Consider the following 17500-nt stretch of genomic DNA (forward strand, 5'->3'; position numbering starts at 1 on the left):
TCTTTCAGGTTCTCCCACCAGATGATTTATTCTGGGAAGCCAGTTTTTTTTTTATCCACCCAAAACTTCTTTTCCAGAACAAAAGCGTGTTGACATGCTGGTTTTTCAGTGTCACTGTGCACCGCCCCAGTGATTAAAATGTGTGCTTTTCTCTGCCTTCATATCTCCTTCTCTCTCCCTTCGTCTCCATCTCTCTTTCTCTGTCTCTATCCTCCCTTTTCTCAAACTCTCTCCATTCTTTCTCTGCCTCGCCTTTTCTCTCTCTCTCTGAATGCAGAACCCAGCTCCCACTACGTGATCTCTCTGAAGGCCTTTAACAACGCTGGGGAGGGCGTACCCCTGTACGAGAGCGCTGTGACCAGATCAATGTCAGGTACTTTACACTCCAGTAGCTAAGGCAGATGTCATTGTTGTGAAATGTAAACATTGTCACCTCGATTACGTTTAACGTCACAGATAACAAGCAGGCAACAACTAACGAGTATCATATGAGCCGCTAGCAGACTTCTCCAGCTTCCTGGTTTCCCACTGCACCGATAATTGATGTTTCATTTACAAATGGGAGATGTAGTTTCAACGTTCAGCCACACCACTAAGAAGCAGATGGTTATCAGGTGTGTGTGTATGACAGAGACAGAGACAGAGACAGAGAGAGAGAGAGAGAGAGAGAGAAAGAGAGAATATGTTGGGTGACGAGGTGCTGTGCCAGGCTCTATTGAGTTGAGCTCGGAACAATAAGAGCAGACCCAGCACAGACACAGCCAGACACCCACAAGACTTCCTAAGAACTTTTTATCCTCCTTTCTTCTCTCTCTCTCGCTCTCCTTCCTTCTCTACTCTCTCTTTTTCTCTCCCTCCATCTTTCTTGCTCTCTGTCTCTGTCTTTTATCTGCCCATACAGTAGTTCTGTTCCATATCAAAGCCTCTAGCTTGGAGCTGTGTTGCTGCTCTGCTCAGCTTTAGGATGCTACAGAAGTGCTTGAATCAGGAGTGACAGGCCGACGGTGTTTCTGCTTCACAACTCCTCTGCGTCTCCTCCGTGGTTCCTCCACGTCTCGGAGGTGCACAGTGTTGGGACAGAAGAGCGTTGCTGGTTTATTTTGGCTCCTTTGTTGACTGTTGCCATTTCACTACACACACACACACACACACACACACACACACACACACACCACAAAACATGTCAAGATCAAATGTTTCTTGGAACTCATAATCTTATTTCTTTATTCATTTTCGCCTCTTGGAGCAGTCACCAGGATTTCGGGAGAGCGTGTGTGTGATACTACAGATGACACAGGAAGCATCTGCCTTTCCCTTCAGTGTTCTACTGTCAGTTCACCTCAGTCAGCAGGGTGCAGCCTCTGTGAGTGGTTACCGTAGCGATGCTCAAAAGCACGCCAATATTCTAGAGTTTATCGCGGCACAATAAAACCCCACACAATGACTTCTTCACTCCGGAACCTTCTGAGTGTTTACGAGTGGCTTTTATCAGGATTACTGTGCCAGTCCCATCTCACACTGGTTATGAAACCCGTAAAAAAAAGGCTGCCAATTTAAGCCTGTTTAAAGGGGGTCTGATCAGAGGTGGAGGTGTGTAACCCATTTAAAGGGGGTCTGATCAGAGGTGGAAGTATGTAACCTGTTTAAAGGAGGTCTGATCAGAGGTGGAGGTGTGTAACCCATTTAAAGGGGGTCTGATCAGAGGTGGAGGTATGTAACCCGTTTAAAGGAGTCTGATCAGATGTGGAGGAATGTAACCCGTTTAAAGGGGGTCTGATCAGAGGTGGAGGTATGTAACCCGTTTAAAGGAGGTCTGATCAGAGGTGGAGGTATGTAACCTGTTTAAAGGGGGTCTGATCAGAGGTAGAAGTATGTAACCTGTTTAAAGGGGGTCTGATCAAAGGTGGAGGTATGTAACCTGGTTTAAGGGGGTCTGATCAAAGGTGGAGGTATGTAACCTGGTTAAAGGGGGTCTGATCAGAGGTGGAGGTATGTAACCTGTTTAAAGGGGGTCTGATCAGAGGTGGAGGTATGTAACCTGTTTAAAGGGGGTCTGATCAGAGGTGGAGGTATGTAACCTGTTTAAAGGGGGTCTGATCAGAGGTGGAGGTATGTAACCTGTTTAAAGGGGGTCTGATCAGAGGTGGAGGTAGGTAACCTGTTTAAAGGGGGTCTGATCAAATGTTTAAAGGCAGTAAGGAGCAGCATCTGCCTCTTTTCGCCAACCAAACTGTAGTGTTGGGTGCAGACAGAAGACATCTCCCTCTCCTATTTCCTGTTCTGCCTCTTGGTTTATCTCCTCCCTTTTTCCATCCTTTCATTTTTCTGTCTCTCTTTCGACATCCCCCCACCCCCAGAGACACACACACACACACACACACACACACACAGAGACACACGCACACACTCTTTTGTCTCCATTCTGCATCAGTATTCCGAGGTGCGTCTGCAGGTTGTAATGATGATGCAGATATCAGGGTATGAGCCAAGCCCTTCCTTTATCTGTTTCTCTGCCTGGCGGAACACACAGGCCCTTCCCTGGGACACATCTCTCCTTTCCTCTCTCATCAATTCTGCTGACAACAGCCATATAGGATTCTTATTCGCCATGCGTGGTCGGCGGCAGCTTTGCGGATTTGTGTTCGCTGTAACCGTAATAAAGTTTGTCTATACCACAAAGTGTTTGCACCAGCAAGACTGAGAAAGACAATGGTACGGATGACAGTGATGAAGATTGACACTTGCTTGCTGTGGGTTTCTGGACTAAGCGTGTTTTCTCTGTCCTCCCTAGGTGTGGCCCCTGCTTGTGTAACTCTAACCCTGTTTAAGTCTGGACAGGGAGCTGAACACTTTTTCTCTTTTTTCCCCTCTATCATTCCATTTCTCCTCTTTCTGTTTTTCTCCTTCTTGCCTCATTCCCATACGGCTGCCGCATGCACACTCTCTGCATGTCCTTTGCTTGCACAAAACATGATCTTCCCTACCTGTGAATATGTGTGTGCATGTGTGTGTGTGTGCATATGCACGTGTGTGCGTGCGTGCGTGTGTGTGTGTGTGTGCGGCCACACGTGCAACCTCAGATCCCGTCGACCCATCAGACGATGATTTGTTCCATCTTTTTGATAAATTCCCCACCCCCATACCAGATACGTCCACCCCCATGATCCCCCCAGTAGGCGTGCAGGCCGTCGCCCTCACCTCTGACTCGGTCAGGGTGAGCTGGGCCGACAACTCCATGGGCAAGAGCCAGAAGGCCAGTGAGACGCGCTACTACTCCGTAAAGTGGAGGAGCAGCCACTCCACAAGCGGAAAGTACAAGGTGAGGGGGAGGGGTAGAGGCTTAGATGGATGGATGGGTGGATGGATAGATGGATGGATTGGTGGATGGATAATGGAGCACTAGAGGAAGTGTTGAATGGATGGATATATGGATGGAGAGATGATGTGCTAGACCATACGCCAAACAATGAGTGATACAGTATATGAGTATTGCATGTAGGTGATATGGACATGTTAAACTGTGGGGGGGGGGGTTGTGTGTGTGTGTGTGTGTGTGTGTGTGTGTGTGTGTGTGTGTGTGTGTGTGTGTGTGTGTGTGTGTGTGTGTGCGTCTAGTCGGCAGACACCACCACACTGAGCCACACTGTGACAGGTCTGAAGCCCAACACCATGTATGAGTTTGCTGTTATGGTAACCAAAGGACGTAAGTCCAGCACCTGGAGTATGACTGCTCATGCCACTACCTATGAAGCAGGTAAACACACGCACAGACATTTAGGCACACACAACCTTGCACTGTGTGTGTGTGTGTGTGTGTGTGTGTGTGTGTGTGTGTGTGTGTGTGTGTGTGACTGGCAAGGTCTCATTAAGTGTCCTCCCAACACATCAGCTCCCCTGTCAGCATCAGTTATGTAGTCAAATTAGGGACATCAGAGTCAAACACGCTAATGGTGTTTTATGCCTTAAGAGAGTGAAGTGCAGCTTCACTTTGCGTTTGTTTTGCATCTTTTTTCTCCGTCTGATGTGCTCATTGGTGTATTCGTGCTGTCAATCCCTCATCAGGGCGGCTCCGTGTTGCCATTGCCGTGCTCTCTCGGCGTGGTGTGTGCTACACGTTCAGGCCCTGATTAATGCGAGACTTTGTTTGGCTTTCCCTCCCCATCTGTCCCTCTCTACGTTTCTGGTTATTATCGACGGTGCACTGCTGGTTAAACAAGCAATGATCTCTGGTGCATTTTTTAAATCCATCATCATTATGACTAACCAACACATACCACCTCTGTTTATGATTTCCTTTACCAGAGCTAAAACTCACAGCCTCATTAGGCAGAGTCCAAGGCAAACGCGACAGACCTCATTTCCAGATTTTATTGTAATTCAAACCACCTGTTTATAATCTGTGCTTCCCTCCTTTTTGGGGGGTTGGGAGTCCCCCCTCCCATTTGCTTTGTGGTTCCTTTCTGTACGAGTGGGCATAGAAATTCAGTGGACAGTGATAGCTCAGTGGTTAATTAGTAATCAGAAGTTTGCTGGTTCAAGCCCCACCACTGTCAAGTTGCCATTGCTGGGCTCCTGAACAAGGCCCTTAACCTTCAAGTTATGTTCAGTCATAATTGTAAGTTGCTTTGGACAACAGTGTGAGCTGTTGGTGGAATGCTGCAGAACTGAGATATGGCTGAAGTTCTATTTATATTTTATTTTTACATTTTTGGCATTTAGCTGACCCCTCTGCTGATCCCTGTTTTCCCCTCCCTCTCTTGTGCATCACTCTTTGCAATTGGCTAGCACCCAGCTCCGCCCCGAAGGACCTGACCGTGATAGGAAGGGAGAGCCGACCTAGGTCCATTCTTATAAGTTGGCAGCCACCCCTCGAAGCAAACGGCAAGATCACAGGTGAGAATGATCTCCCTGCTTCCTGCAGCGTGTTCTCCGAGCCACACCCACGCATACATGACCGAGCCACACCCACGCATACATGACCGAGCCACACCCACGCATACATGACCGAGCCACACCCACGCATACATGACCGAGCCACACCCACGCATACATGACCGAACCACACCCACGCAAACATGACCGAGCCACACCCACGCATACATGACCGAGCCACACCCACGCATACATGACCAAGCCACACCCACGCATACATGACCGAGCCACACCGACTCATACATGACCGAGCCACACCTACTCATACATGGCATCGTAGTCCTACGCAGGACTTATCACCTGTGCTTAATTTACTCAACAGAGAAGATTGAACCCTTTATATTCAGTCTGCCCGACTGCCTCTATGGCCACGTAGTGGTGTAGATAATATGAATCATAATATGTAGTAGTAAAGCTTAAAAGTGTATTGAACAAAAGCATACAAATGGTACGCAGACCCACATTTGCATATACGCTCCGACACACACACACACACACTCAGATACAAGCGCATTCATGCACCAATGCACACACAGCCTTATGTACCACACACACGTATAAACACATAGACTCAGACACACACATACAGATTCAGACACATGCATACACACACACACACACACAAACTTATACACATTGATGATTATGCTGAGTGTGTCAGTTCCAGAGCTGGAGGCAGTAGACAATGCTGAAATTCATTACATACACAAGTAAACACCAGGCGTAGACCTTGTAAACTGTAGACTGCTGAATTCTGAGTGAGCGGGACATGCCCACAGACCATGACTACAGCTTACAGACCCTGCCCAGATAGCGGATGGCCCGATAGACACATTCCAAGTTGTGTGTTTATAGCTTAATTAGCCAGTGGGCTAGAGGTCATCTGAAAATGCTGATCTCCATTAAAGCCTCTGAAGTCACACTTATTCCTTACATATAGTGATCATTTATTTCTCACCTGTGGCTCATAGAAGGAAGCAGAAAAATGTCAAATGTCAGGCAGTGTTCTTTTTCCAACAGACTATGCACAACACTAACTTATCAAACTCTGATTATAAATCTCGACTGTAGATTGAATTTTTTGCTCTCTCTGCTTGTTTCCATGGTCTGTGAATTCAGCCAATGCCGCAACAGGCTTTTTGTTTGTTTGTTTGTACCATCAGTGGCACTAATTGTGACTTCAGAAGGTTAAACAGTGTTCAGAAGTCTCTGTGTGTATCTATCTGATTGTCTGTCTAATATGTCTCTCTGTCTCCCAGGTTATATTGTTTACTACACGCTGGACAAAAGCATGCCCATAGATGACTGGGTGATGGAGTCCATCAGCGGGGACAGGCTGACCCACCAGGTGATGGACCTGAACCTCGACACCATCTACTACTTCCGCATCCAGGCCAAGAACGCCAAAGGAGTGGGTCCGCTCTCTGACCCCGTCGAGCACAGGACCACCAAAGGTGCCGACACCACGACCCTCCCATACTTTCTGCCATCAGGCTGCCTGTTTCTCACATTGGCTCTACTGTCTTAGTTAGTTAGCAGTCCTGCTACTGCTTTGCCATGGGACTCACCACTCACCACCACCCATGATGCTCCATCTCCTGTTTGTTTCCCTGCCAGCCCACCTGCCGGTGGTGAGGTGTTTGTAAGAGAGCGGGAGTGGGCCACGTAACTTGCCTTCGCGTTTACATCGGAAGCGTGCTGACTATCTCTACTGTGGTGACGGTTTATGGAGTCGGAGATTAATTGGGAGCCGCTGAGTTCTGTGCGGGTTCACTGGATCTGACATCCATCTTCATCAGGATGGGTTAAAGACACTGACCCCGCCCAGTCTCACGCACACACACACACACACACACACACACACACACACACTCGTACATGGGGGAAGTTTAATTAATGTGATCTTGAGCATCTGCTACTCTGAGGCTCTGTGTGCATATGTTTGTGTTTGTGTGCGTAGGTGTGTGTGCGTGTGTGTGCGAGTGTGTGTGTGGAGAGGGGTCCTGAGAGCCTTGCTAAGGGCTTCCTGGTCTGCTGTCTCTGAGCGTTAAACAGGATGTCTGAACAGCAGTAAGGTTTATCATTACACCGTATGGGGGAGAATGTCACGTCTAATTCAGTTCTAGCCTTTAATAACATCTCATACCTCAGTGCGCTCTACCCCCAGTAACCGTACCGCAGTGTGACACACTCAGTGTGGAATTAGATAGAGTCAGACCTAATGCGTTTTTCCACGAAGTGTTTTATTTGTGGAGTGTAATAGCATAGCATGGGGCTGAAGGATATATTGTTTGCAAATGATTATAGCAGTAATGACCTGTGCCATCCTGATATTGCAATATACAGGTATTTGCAATATATAGATGATCCCTGGAACAAATGGCAGATTTTCTGTCGTGCACTGTTGTAATGCAGACCGATCACAAGTGTTCCACATGTGATAAGAATTTTGATGAAGATGAATTTTTCATCAAAATAGTACGGGACAGATTTGAGCTAGAATTCACCAAGGTTTCACCACTGGGCTTTTCTAGGATCTCGCAATCATGACATGTAGTGGTGTAAGTGCACCACAGCATCTCGCCTTTATTCCGCAGCTCTGGCACAGCGCAAAAATGTTAACCTCAGTATCACAATGGCCAGGATCAGGATAAAGAACGCAGAAGCAATGTATTGCACAGCCCTACGCCGGACACTCTGAAATCAAAGGTCAGGTCTGCTACCTCTCCACGTGTTCTGGGTCGAGTCTAATCATAAGAGATTTAAGGACTCCCCACTGCACGGTTCAAACATGGCTTGACAGAATTTGACAAGGTGCTTGTTAGTGTGGCAACGTGCTCCCAGCAGTTTGTGACAAGAGACTAAATCAGATGGTCAGATCAAACACTCTCCGTTACGAGGGTGAAGGATGTCAACCAAGCCCTGCATATTCACAAGGGAGCAGAGCTTCTAGCCTGTTATTAGACCACAAAGCATGTAGGAAGACACCACGCTTCCTCGCTGTGAAAAATATAGTCTAGCTCCTCAGGTGGGGTCACATTTGATTGGGGGTTCAGCTAATGATAATTCCTGTTTTATGGAACAGAGATAAATGACACTCCATATCTGCCTTATTGATTTTTTTTCTCCTCTTTCTCATTTCTTAACAGTGGAACATCCTGACAAGATGGCCAATGACCAAGGTAGGCAGCCGCATGCATGAATCCATACGGCAGTGGCGTTTATGAACCAGGTCGATGTGATGATGCATATGGCACCAATGCCGGATGTTGTTGTTATTTGTTGTTAATTTGTTTGTCACTGTTAATGTACTCTGAGTACTGTGAACTAGCTGAAGCAGTAAAGCTCCTCTTCACTCTGAGATGCGACTCACCCATGTCTCACCCATGTCTCACCCATGTCTCATCCATGTCTCATCCATGTCTCAGGTCTCCCTCCCCTCCCTTCCATTTCCCTTCAAACAAGCTCCCCTTTATCTCTAAGTGACAAGACCTCTCATCCCACACCCTTCATGAATGAAACTGTCACTCTGCATAATTAGCGTCTGGAAAGCTGAAATGGAATCGGGGTTTTTGAACAGTCGATTAAGAGCTACATTGTCTTAACAAAAATGAGCAGAGAAATAAGGATGTGTGCTATTGTGCATGACTGCAGAGGACCAGGGGAGAGAGGTAGAGACAGATTACTTAGATGTTTTAGCCCTGAGAATTTAATTACAAAATTAAATTACCTTCTCAGGCCATTTTGCTTGCTAAATTCAAACATTTCATCAATCACAAAACTATATAATTAACCATCTTGGGAGGCAATTAATGACAAATTCAATCTTTATCTGTCTGTCAGAGAAGAATTTCCCAACAATTCCCCACCACCTCAGAGAGGGGCAAGCGTTTGAACAGAATGCCTTCGTTCTCAACATCTGTCGCCAAGCTAGGAATAATTTTTTTCAATTTAAAATGGCAAGAGACTGAGGTTTTCTTCTTTTTTAAAAAAAATAAGGTGTACATTAGTCTTTGTGAAGCCAAAGATTGGCTGTGCAGTGTTTCGAATGTCAGAGTCTTACAGTCGCAAGATCAATGTGCTGACGTGGACATGGTAAACTCAGTCAATGCCCCTGCTGGGCCTTTTCAACTTTCCTTTGACAAACAACATCATTTGAACATTTGAGCTTCAAGACAAACACACACACACACACAAACACACACGCGCACAAACATACACATAGTAAATAAGCTCCTGTGTGTCCATGCGTGTGCGTGTGTGTGTGTGTCTGTGTGTGTTGACCATGGGCTAAATGAGTTGCTGGCTGGCAGTGAAAGCCCTGGTGAGCGGTGGTACGCCACCTCAAATAAATCAAGTGAAAGAGCGTAGCGGGGTGCGTTGGCCAAGCGGCCCCGACGCAGATCGATGACCCTGCAGCACGCTGCCCGGTGGTCCAGAGCTGTCAGCACACACACACACACACACACACAGTCCCACACACACAAATCCACAAGCATATACCTGTCCTTTATGGGTGGAGTGTCGATGTGAGTGAGACTGTTAGTGAGATTGTTTGTTAGGGGTGAGTTGTGGTGGATTGATGGCTCACTCTAATGTGTTGGGGGTGAGCTGTGGTTGATGGATGGCTCAGCCCAGTGTGTTGGGGGTGAGCTGTGGTTGATGGATGGCTCAGCCCAGCGTGTTGGGGGTGAGCTGTAGTTGATGGATGGCTCAGCCCAGCGTGTTGGGGGTGAGCTGTGGTTGATGGATGGCTCAGCCCAGAGTGTTGGGGGTGAGCTGTGGTTGATGGATGGCTCAGCCCAGCCTGTTGGGGGTGAGCTGTAGTTGATGGATGGCTCAGCCCAGCGTGTTGGGGGTGAGCTGTGGTTGATGGATGGCTCAGCCCAGCGTGTTGGAGGTGAGCTGTGGTTGATGGATGGCTCAGCCCAGCGTGTTGGGGGTGAGCTGTGGTTGATGGATGGCTCAGCCCAGCGTGTTGGGGGTGAGCTGTGGTTGATGGATGGTTCAGCCCAGCGTGTTGGGGGTGAGCTGTGGTTGATGGATGGCTCAGCCCAGCGTGTTGGGGGTGAGCTGTGGTTGATGGATGGCTCAGCCCAGCGTGTTGGTGGTGAGCTGTGGTTGATGGATGGCTCAGCCCAGCGTGTTGGGGGTGAGCTGTGGTTGATGGATGGCTCAGCCCAGCGTGTTGGGGGTGAGCTGTGGTTGATGGATGGCTCAGCCCAGCGTGTTGGGGGTGAGCTGTGGTTGATGGATGGCTCAGCCCAGCGTGTTGGGGGTGAGCTGTGGTTGATGGATGGCTCAGCCCAGCGTGTTGGTGGTGAGCTGTGGTTGATGGATGGCTCAGCCCAGCGTGTTGGGGGTGAGCTGTGGTTGATGGATGGCTCAGCCCAGCGTGTTGGGGGTGAGCTGTGGTTGATGGATGGCTCAGCCCAGCGTGTTGGGGGTGAGCTGTGGTTGATGGATGGCTCAGCCCAGCGTGTTGGGGGTGAGCTGTGGTTGATGGATGGCTCAGCCCAGCATGTTGGGGGTGAGCTGTGGTTGTTTGTACCCCCCACTCTCACCTATCTCTCTCTTTCTTAGGCACTTCATCTGTACATACATTTTTCTTCTCATCTGTAGCTCTGCTAATATATATATACACACACACACACACACACACACACACACACACACACACACACAAATGCAAATTTGCAATAATACACATATGTAAAGACTTGTGGGGTTGGTACACCATTGTGCTGATCTAAGAGCCTAAAAATACAGACCCCACATACACACACACGTACACGCACACACACACACACACAAACACATGGACAGCAAAAAGGCTCTTCAGTTAAGAGTTTAAGAGTCAGTCCATTATACTCATCTCTAGACAACAGTCTTTTACAAAACACTCTCTTGTGTTGGGGATTGTTAAACGCTTTGTAATACCAAACTACAAGCATACATACAATTTCAAACAGCTGAGAGGAGTGCTCTTCAGTTCAGAATAGCAAATGGCAGTCAGAGGAATATCAGAAAATTCTGCTGAAATACTGCTCATGGCTTTTATTCTGTATTTGTTTAGATGGTGTGTGTTTCTGTAATTCTGTGTGGCAGTGTGTCCTCTTTACGAGCCCCTACTCACATGTGGTCATTATGCTCACAGGTCGTCATGGAGACAGTGGCTACTGGCCCTCTGACAATAACCTGATTGACAGGAGCAGTCTAAACGGTAAGTGCTACAAGTATTTCCCACAATGCACTCTGAGAGCTATACATCCTGAAAGTGCCTTTATGAGTACACATGGTTCTTCTGTCTTCATGTGACAGAAGAAATTTCTAGATTTTTTTTCTTCTTTTTTTTGGCTTGCTTGCCATCCAGCGGGTTGCCAGGTTGGGTTATCTCTTCCACAAACCCTTGGGATTCGCACTTGGGGCAGTGATGGCGTGCACACAGGGGTCCAGGGCTCTCCAGCTCGCTCACAGCCTGGCGGGACCAGAACAGTACAGTGCGGCTCATTGTTAGCATACTTACCGTGTAATGGCCTTCACGGGTTGGTGGTGGGGAATGAGTAGGCTGGAGTGTCGGTTGTGCGCGGCACTGGGAACAACTGCAGCCATGACTCAAACAGAGCAATGATGGGGAGAGAGATGAGGGGATGCTGGAAGGTCATCTGGGTGGGTTTCTATCCTTCAGATGGTACACGGACATTTCACAGCAGAAGTTTGTGTTGCCTTTCTACGGCTGCCTCACGTCATCTGCCTCTAAACCCCTGAGTGGTGTCTGGTAGTCATAGAAACTGTAAGCAATGTCCTAGCATTTGACATTAGTGACTTAAAAAGCTAAATCCCAGATTGAGCCATCCATGTTTTCAGTACAAATATCCAAAAAATAAATTACATGAGATTTGTTTAACAAAATGAATGTTTTCCCAAGCTGAAGACTGCAAGTTATTTCATTAATATTCATACTGCACACTGCATTCATACTCTATTTTTTTCCCCAAACATCACATTTACAAAACATTATCCAAATTTCAAGCACCAAATCTGTTATCTGTTAGAGAATACGAGTGTCCAGACCAAATCGAGGGGGTGGAAATGGTAGCGAAAAAACAAACAAGCAAGCAGCACCTTTTCTGGCCCTCAGAACTCTGGGGAATTGAGGTACATTTACATTTATCTATTTTGCAGACACTCTTATGCAGAGAGATTTCATTTCATCCTGTTTCGTAATGCCGGCAAACATAGTGTTAGGAGTCTTGCCCAAGGACCATGGTACAGCAAGGCGCATTTGCCCAGACAGGGACTGAACCCCAGGTCTGGATGGGAGAGGCAGCATTAATGACCCACTACACTGTACATGCAGAGAGCAATACAGCTACGCTGCAGTTTGAACCAAAGCCCTTCACACTGGGAGGTTATGACACTCCATCCCACACCATCGTACTACATATGCACACTCAGAGAATAAAGTCGCTTTTGGTTTAAAGAAGAGTGCTGTTCAGTTGCTTTAACACACGCAGACACACACACACACACACACACACATACATTTTCTTCCTCATGTGATGGTAGGTGCTCAGTGGGGAAATCTCTTAATTAAGACTGTGCGGGATAATCATAGGCTTCAGACACACACACTGTGAGAGGAGGAATGTTTTGGAGTGTGTGTGTTTGTGTGTGTGTGTGTGTGTGTGTGTTTGCACATCCTCTTGTTTATGCGTCACCTGCAGGTGTTCGTGGAACTCCTTCAACATGAGACTAAAACTGAATGAGATGAGGCAGAGTTAAAACACACACACACACACACACACACACACACACACACACACACACACACATCTTCACCATTCTAGTCCACTCTGACCCCTCCTGCTCGGCTCTGCCATTAGGCCTCTATTTTGTACCCCTATCAAACAGCCTAACCCTTACACACTCTGTCTTGCGCTCTCTCTCTCTCATGCGTGCTACATTATCTCCTCCCAATAACCTCATTCATCTCAAACCTACTTTTCCACCACAGAAGAAAAATACGATGAAACATCAAGTGCATTCCTCGCCCAATCACTTTGAACGCTGCTATTGTAACTCGGTTATTATGCTGCATTAGAATTCATAGAGGCTGGTTCTCCCGTGATGAACATGACTGAAGTTAACCAAAGCTGATTTTTATTGAAATGTCTCATTTAGCTGAAAGGCTTTGCGGTTACTCAAAGGCCAACTGTTACACAGAGGCCAGCCTTCACTTTATATCAATGTAGTGATTATCACCACCTGGCCATGATAGTCCTAGAAATGAACTGTAGAGTCAAAAAAAGGTATAAAGGTTAATTCAGTTTTTTCACATTTGATAGAGAATATATTTCTGGTGTATCCGGAGTAATTGTTCCAGTGTCAGGTCCAGGTGAAACTTAGACAGAACTCTTCTTTTAATGGAGGGTTTAGAGCTGAAAATCATTTTTACAGCAGGCTTTAAGTAAAAAACATTTGCGACACGTCATTCAAATTCCAACCTCTGTCTTTCCTCTATCTGGCAAAGTCAGCAGTGAATGGGTTCGTACGGCAGGTCTTAGGTCCGACACACATGGGGAGGGTTTATCAGCGAAGACCAGCCACACGGCGAGGCTGAGAGGAGTCAGACAGAGGCAGTGCCTACAGAGTCTGCTCGGCCTGCTCTGATCTCCCACACAGGAGAGGAGAAGACGTCAGGGTATTTGCTAATGCACTTCGTAAGAAAACGTGAAGCGCGCGGTGTGGGTTAGCGCGTCAGCCTAAACAAAGGAGGGAGACAAAGGATAGGGGTTATTTGCTTTGGGTGCGTGTGGGAACAGTACAAGTACTGTGGCCTGGTAAGATGAAGCATTGGGAAGAAAGCTCAAACCTAGGAACCCACTACAAAACCAGCCGTAGAACCAGACCTAGAACTAAGACCACAGTTCCGACCCAAACCCAGGCATGGCTCCGGACCAACTATATTTGGTCATTAAATGTGCAAATGTACATCAATCAGAGTCCGGTGTGCTCTGTGTCCTTCCGAGAACTGCTAGTAGATTAGCTGCTTCCCTGACTTATGTACATCCCCCCTCTCCTCTGCACTGGGAGCTGTGGGATTAGATTCATACTGCCAGAGAGGAGCCAGGATCCTGAATCATCAACACGGTGTCACTCCAGACTGCCACTGTGGAGGTGTGCAGCTTCTCTCTGCAGCGCTGTACAAAGCTGGGTCAGGGCTCCTGTAGCTCATGAAGAGGCTAGAAAGAGACAGACACACTCACACACACACACACACACACACACACACACACACACAGGCACACACACCTCGTAATGGGGTCAGCTTGGAGTGGAGAGTGGCAGTGTATCTGTCATTTATCCCATGTATTAGTGAGGGTGTGCGCGTGACATGCTGAATCTCCCCCTGTGCCTCTGCTCCCATTGGTCAGTTTTCTGACCTTCCTCTCAGTCAGAGGGAGATGAAAGTGTCCATCCCTCTTCACACAACACAAAGAGACGGTGGGAGAGGAAGAGAAAGATGGAGAGAAAGGGAGGGAGAGAGGCAGTAACAAGGAAGGAGGGGGAGAGAGAGAGAGAGAGAGAGAGAGAGAGAGAGAGAGAGAGAGAGAGAGAGAGGCAGCTAGCCCCATGGAGTTCAGCTGTCATGTCGGAACCTGCCGATGTGGGACACCGTTGTCCTGGAGACGCCGTTGTCCTGGAGATGGCAATGTCCTGGAGACGCCGTTGTCCTGGAGGCTTGTTCTACCTGCAGCAGTCATCACAGAGAGTGGGCTTTAGCAAAATTGTACCGAATACAGCCGTGCTAATAACGCTACCTTGAATTGGACTGAACTGAAATGAGTGAGTGAAAGTGAGGATGAGTGAGAGAGTGAATGAGTGAGGGTGATCGAGAGTGAGTGAGAGTGATTGAGAGTGAGCGTTTACTCAGCCTCTCCATGGCAGAAACAAATGTTCACTACTCTTATCCAGCAATGCACTAAATCATAAATCAGCTGTAATTTGCTGACATAATTTGCTGACATCTGCTTTGCATTGCTGCAGCTAGTTTTATATTACATGCTTATCACAACTATATAAATAGCTTATTAATGGTTTATAAAGAGCCACTTGGGACCAATATGAAAATGGCATTTTAAGATTTCTGAACAAAGTATTATGTTAAAATTGTTTGTTTGCTGTCAAAGGGGTGTTACTAAGGCTTACTTAGATGTCAAGACATATTTAACGTGTAAAAGGTCAAACAAACTTTACCTTTAACATTACTGAAACAAATTAAGTAATATTTGCGTCGTATGAAGCTTAATTAGCAAACATTAGCATAAAGTAACCAAGCTGCTTAATGAGGGGCCGCCGTCGGTTGCTAGGGCTGACCCTGGTGTGTGTGCCCGAAGCACGGCATGTCTCTCCTTCTATGCATTTTATCGACTACAAGCTTGTATAGGCAAACCGCTCTTCCTATTCAAGATCAACCTCAGGCTTTTATCTTCGGTGTGAAATCTGAAATTGATTGCGGGGAGTAATTTATTTGAATTTATTATTAATTTGAATGAGCCAACCTTAATTCGTCAAGAAAAGCCTTTTTTGATGTGAAGGATTTTAGCACATACTATAACACACAATAACCCTTATTAAAAGTAACTTGCTGTCATGGAGTTTCAGGTTTAATTAAACCATTTGAATTTGTTCTTAATGGCCATGCTTTGGAGGTGATGTGTAAACCTTGTTTATACTCTCAGGTTTCTTTAATTTCCGATCTGTAATAACCTGATTCAGGTTGATCAGAATTTGTCTCATGTTCCCATTTGATCCACTTTTGTTTGATTTACTATTTTATATCTATGATCAATTACACCATTTGTTTTTAAGTTACTACAGTCTCTAAGTATGGATATCCAGTTATCATTTGGCGCCTGATATTTCTGTTCAGAAGCGTAATTACAGGTGATATGTCTGTATCCATAGTACGATCCATAGTAGTGCAGCAACACCCTGTCCAGCACCCTGTGTCACTGTGTGTGTGATCCTTTCTGTTTCAGAGCCCCCCATTGGCCAGATCCGCCCACCCCATGGCAGCGTAACTCCCCAGAAGAACAGCAACCTGCTGGTTGTCATCGTGGTGTCGGTGGGTGCAGTCACGATCGTGGTGGTGGCCATAGTGGCCCTCATCTGTACACGACGCTCATCCGCCCAGCAGAGGAAGTGAGTCTTTCGCTCTCCCACTCAGGCAATCACACACACACACACACGCACGTGCACACGCGCAGACGCAGGAGCCAACTGCTGAATCTCTGTGGTTGAGGTGTTCACTGTGACCTAGGACCCTCTGTGCAGAAATCTCTGTGGTTGAGGTGTTCACTGTGACCTCGGACCCTCTGTGCAGAAATCTCTGTGGTTGAGGTGTTCACTGTGACCTCGGACCCTCTGTGCAGAAATCTCTGTGGTTGAGGTGTTCACTGTGACCTCGGACCCTCTGTGCAGAAATCTCTGTGGTTGAGGTGTTCACTGTGACCTAAGACCCTGTGTGCAGAAATCTCTGCACATTTCCTCTATCTGATGGCTACACGATCTTCCCTCTTCCTCTGCGTATGGCTCTAATACGACGACCCCGAGCAATACAGCAGGAGCTCGTACGCCCTTCTGTGACCCTGCAGGGCTGTGGATGGAGCTCTGCCAGTGTGTGTTGAGGTGGAGAGCCAGGTCTCTGAGGGGGTCCTTTCCCTGCCCTTGGGTTCACATTGTTAACAGCTATAAGGGCCATTAGATGTGTGTGTTTGTGTGTGTGTGTGTGTGTGTGTGTGTGTGTGTGTGTGTGTGTGTGTGTGTGTGTGTGTGTGTGTGTGTGTGTGTGTCTGTATACATGCTAAACGCTAGTGGCTAAATGAGGTGAAGTGGCCCCTCTCTGTAGCAACTGGCCTGGCGCACGGGGAGAAGCTTTAATTGCTGCAGTTCGTCGCGGCCAGAGTAGGCCTGTCAGAGCAATTAAGCTGGATTTGACTTACTCAGACATACACAGACTAAGGACTGGAGCCAGTTTGGTTGTTTTGGAGTAGGGTGTTTGTGAGTGTGCGTGTGTCGGGGTTTCACCGTGAGTGTGTGTGAATGCAAACCAAGAAAAGAAAAGAAGTGGATATGGGTAAATTTGTCTTCAGTATCTTTTTAATATACAGTACCTTCTCTCTCACACAGAGACACACATAGATCCAATCATTCCCTCACTATCCTTCTCCCTCTTTCCCTCTCTCTCTCCCTTTCGCTCTCCACGTGCAGAAAGCGTGCCACTCACAGTGCAGGGAAGAGGAAAGGCAGTCAGAAAGACCTGCGCCCTCCTGATCTGTGGATCCATCACGAGGAGATGGAGCTGAAGAACATCGAGAAGCCGCCCAGCTCTGCACCCTCAGGCAGAGAGTCGCCAATCCAGAGCTGCCAAGAGATAGCGCCTGTCAGCCACAGCCAATCAGAAAGCCAAATGGGCAGCAAGAGCAGCCACTCTGGTGAGGCCCCGCCTCCGAGGCAGCTTCGCGGTTCAGGAATGTGCACATGATCGGCGGAATCGAAGCTT

At 47.3% G+C, this 17500-nt stretch overlaps 1 protein-coding gene across 2 annotated transcripts in view; it reads left to right on the plus strand.

The window, feature by feature from the left end:
- dcc (DCC netrin 1 receptor) overlaps nt 1-17500 on the plus strand; it is a 212284-nt gene that overhangs the window by 173878 nt on the left and 20906 nt on the right. The window contains exons 16-24 of one of the 2 annotated variants that reach the window (XM_035526723.1): nt 278-373; nt 3081-3319; nt 3616-3754; nt 4786-4893; nt 6192-6386; nt 8082-8114; nt 11090-11155; nt 15978-16140; nt 17209-17432. In XM_035526723.1, the coding sequence (XP_035382616.1) occupies nt 278-373; nt 3081-3319; nt 3616-3754; nt 4786-4893; nt 6192-6386; nt 8082-8114; nt 11090-11155; nt 15978-16140; nt 17209-17432 (1263 nt within the window). The remainder of the gene's footprint in view (nt 1-277; nt 374-3080; nt 3320-3615; nt 3755-4785; nt 4894-6191; nt 6387-8081; nt 8115-11089; nt 11156-15977; nt 16141-17208; nt 17433-17500) is intronic. The other variant, XM_035526724.1, reaches the window with a different exon arrangement.

Source organism: Electrophorus electricus, chromosome 6, assembly GCF_013358815.1.
Source record: "Electrophorus electricus isolate fEleEle1 chromosome 6, fEleEle1.pri, whole genome shotgun sequence".
NCBI classification, from domain to species: domain Eukaryota; kingdom Metazoa; phylum Chordata; class Actinopteri; order Gymnotiformes; family Gymnotidae; genus Electrophorus; species Electrophorus electricus.